The 1,560-nt window shown below is 67.9% G+C and overlaps 1 protein-coding gene across 1 annotated transcript in view; it reads right to left on the bottom strand.

Moving 5' to 3' along the window:
- The window catches only part of LOC104124404 (fibronectin type III and SPRY domain-containing protein 1-like), a 28,321-nt gene that overhangs the window by 21,578 nt on the left and 5,183 nt on the right, over window positions 1-1,560 (bottom strand). Inside the window, exons 2-4 of the mRNA XM_009636743.1 lie at window positions 1,398-1,499; window positions 391-413; window positions 62-183 (exon numbers count right to left, since the gene is read on the bottom strand). Of these exons, the coding sequence (XP_009635038.1) occupies window positions 62-183; window positions 391-413; window positions 1,398-1,499 (247 nt within the window). The remainder of the gene's footprint in view (window positions 1-61; window positions 184-390; window positions 414-1,397; window positions 1,500-1,560) is intronic.

Below are 1,560 nucleotides of genomic sequence, written 5' to 3'. Positions count from 1 at the left end.
CCCACCGTGCCATGTCCGTCCCCCCCCTGTGTCCCCGTCACCCGCTGCCTGCGGGCGATACCTGGCAGGAAGGCGAGGGCCTGGAGCAGGCGGCGTTCCTGGGCAAAATCCACCATCAGGTGGCTCATGTTGTCGCTCACCTTGGCCTTGAGCGAGAGGCGGAAGGCGGGTGCCATCGTCACACTGCATGGGGCACAGGGGACGAGGGTCAGTGGGGCCGGGAGCCAGGCACCCACCCAGCCCTGACTGCTCACCCCCTGCCCTGCGTGGCCGTGGGGAGGTGGGGAGGGTCAGCAGAGCCAGCCCAGCACCCACGGGGCCACCCGCCGCAGGGCCCTGGCCAGGAGGAGGGTGGGGGTTAGTGGGACTGGGGGGCACGGGGTGCCGTACCTATCCTTGATCTGTTTGGCAGCCTTGCGAGCACGGAAGAAAAGAGGAGGAAAAAAAAAGCAGGTGAGACAGCAGTGCCAGGAGCCAGCGCGGTACAGCGTGCCCAGGCCCCCACTCCAGGGCCAGCGTGCCAGAGCGTGCCCATGTCCCCACTGCGGTACCCCAGCAGCTCAGCATCCCGGCCATGGTACCCCAGCATCCCCACATCCCTGCCGTGGTACCCCAGCATCCCTGTATCCTGGCCGTGGTACCCCCGCATCCCTGCATCCCTGCCGTGGTACCCCAGCATCCCCGCATCCCTGCCGTGGTACCCCAGCATCCCTGTATCCTGGCCGTGGTACCCCAGCATCCCTGCATCCCTGCCGTGGTACCCAGCATCCCCGCATCCCTGCCATGGTACCCCAGCATCCCTGCATCCTGGCCATGGTACCCCAGCAGCTCAGCATCCTTGCATCCCTGCCATGGTACCCAGCATCCCCGCATCCCTGCTGTGGTACCCCAGCATCCCTGCATCCTGGCCATGGTACCCCAGCAGCTCAGCATCCTTGCATCCCTGCCATGGTACCCAGCATCCCCGCATCCCTGCTGTGGTACCCCAGCATCCCTGCATCCTGGCCATGGTACCCCAGCAGCTCAGCATCCTTGCATCCCTGCCATGGTACCCCAGCATCCCTGCATCCCGGCCGCAGCACCCCCATGGCACAGCATCCCATCTGCCCGCCGGTGCTCCCCATGTCCCAGCTATGATGTCCCTTTGTCGCAGCAGAAAGGGGACACCGGGCAGCTCTGGGCAGGTGGGGGATCACCCCGGGGGGTCTCCATGCTCCCACCCAGCCCCGCAGCGGGCACAGCCAGCCCAGCATTGCCCCAGTGCCCAGCACAGAAGGAAAGGAGGGTGCCCACCCAAGGTGAGTGCAGCCCTGGGGTGGCAAGGCAGGGGTGTCAGGACACCCCCAGCGTGGGGGGCAGGCGGATGGGGACATCACCCTGCGCTGGCGGGGACACACCTGAGGGAAGTCGTGGTGGTTGGCCGTCCCCAGGGCCTGGTTGGCCGCCTCCAGCAGCTCCTCCGAGCTCTCCAGGGCCTTGGCACACGCCGCCAGCTGGGCCTGGTGAGGGGAGGGAGAGGGGCAGTGGTGGGCGAGGGTGCCGGCGGGTGGGGGGGCACGC

This window comes from Egretta garzetta, unplaced genomic scaffold, assembly GCF_000687185.1.
Source record: "Egretta garzetta isolate BGI_Z169 unplaced genomic scaffold, ASM68718v1 scaffold4, whole genome shotgun sequence".
NCBI lineage: Eukaryota > Metazoa > Chordata > Aves > Pelecaniformes > Ardeidae > Egretta > Egretta garzetta.
This window is presented reverse-complemented; position numbering and strand designations above follow the sequence as displayed.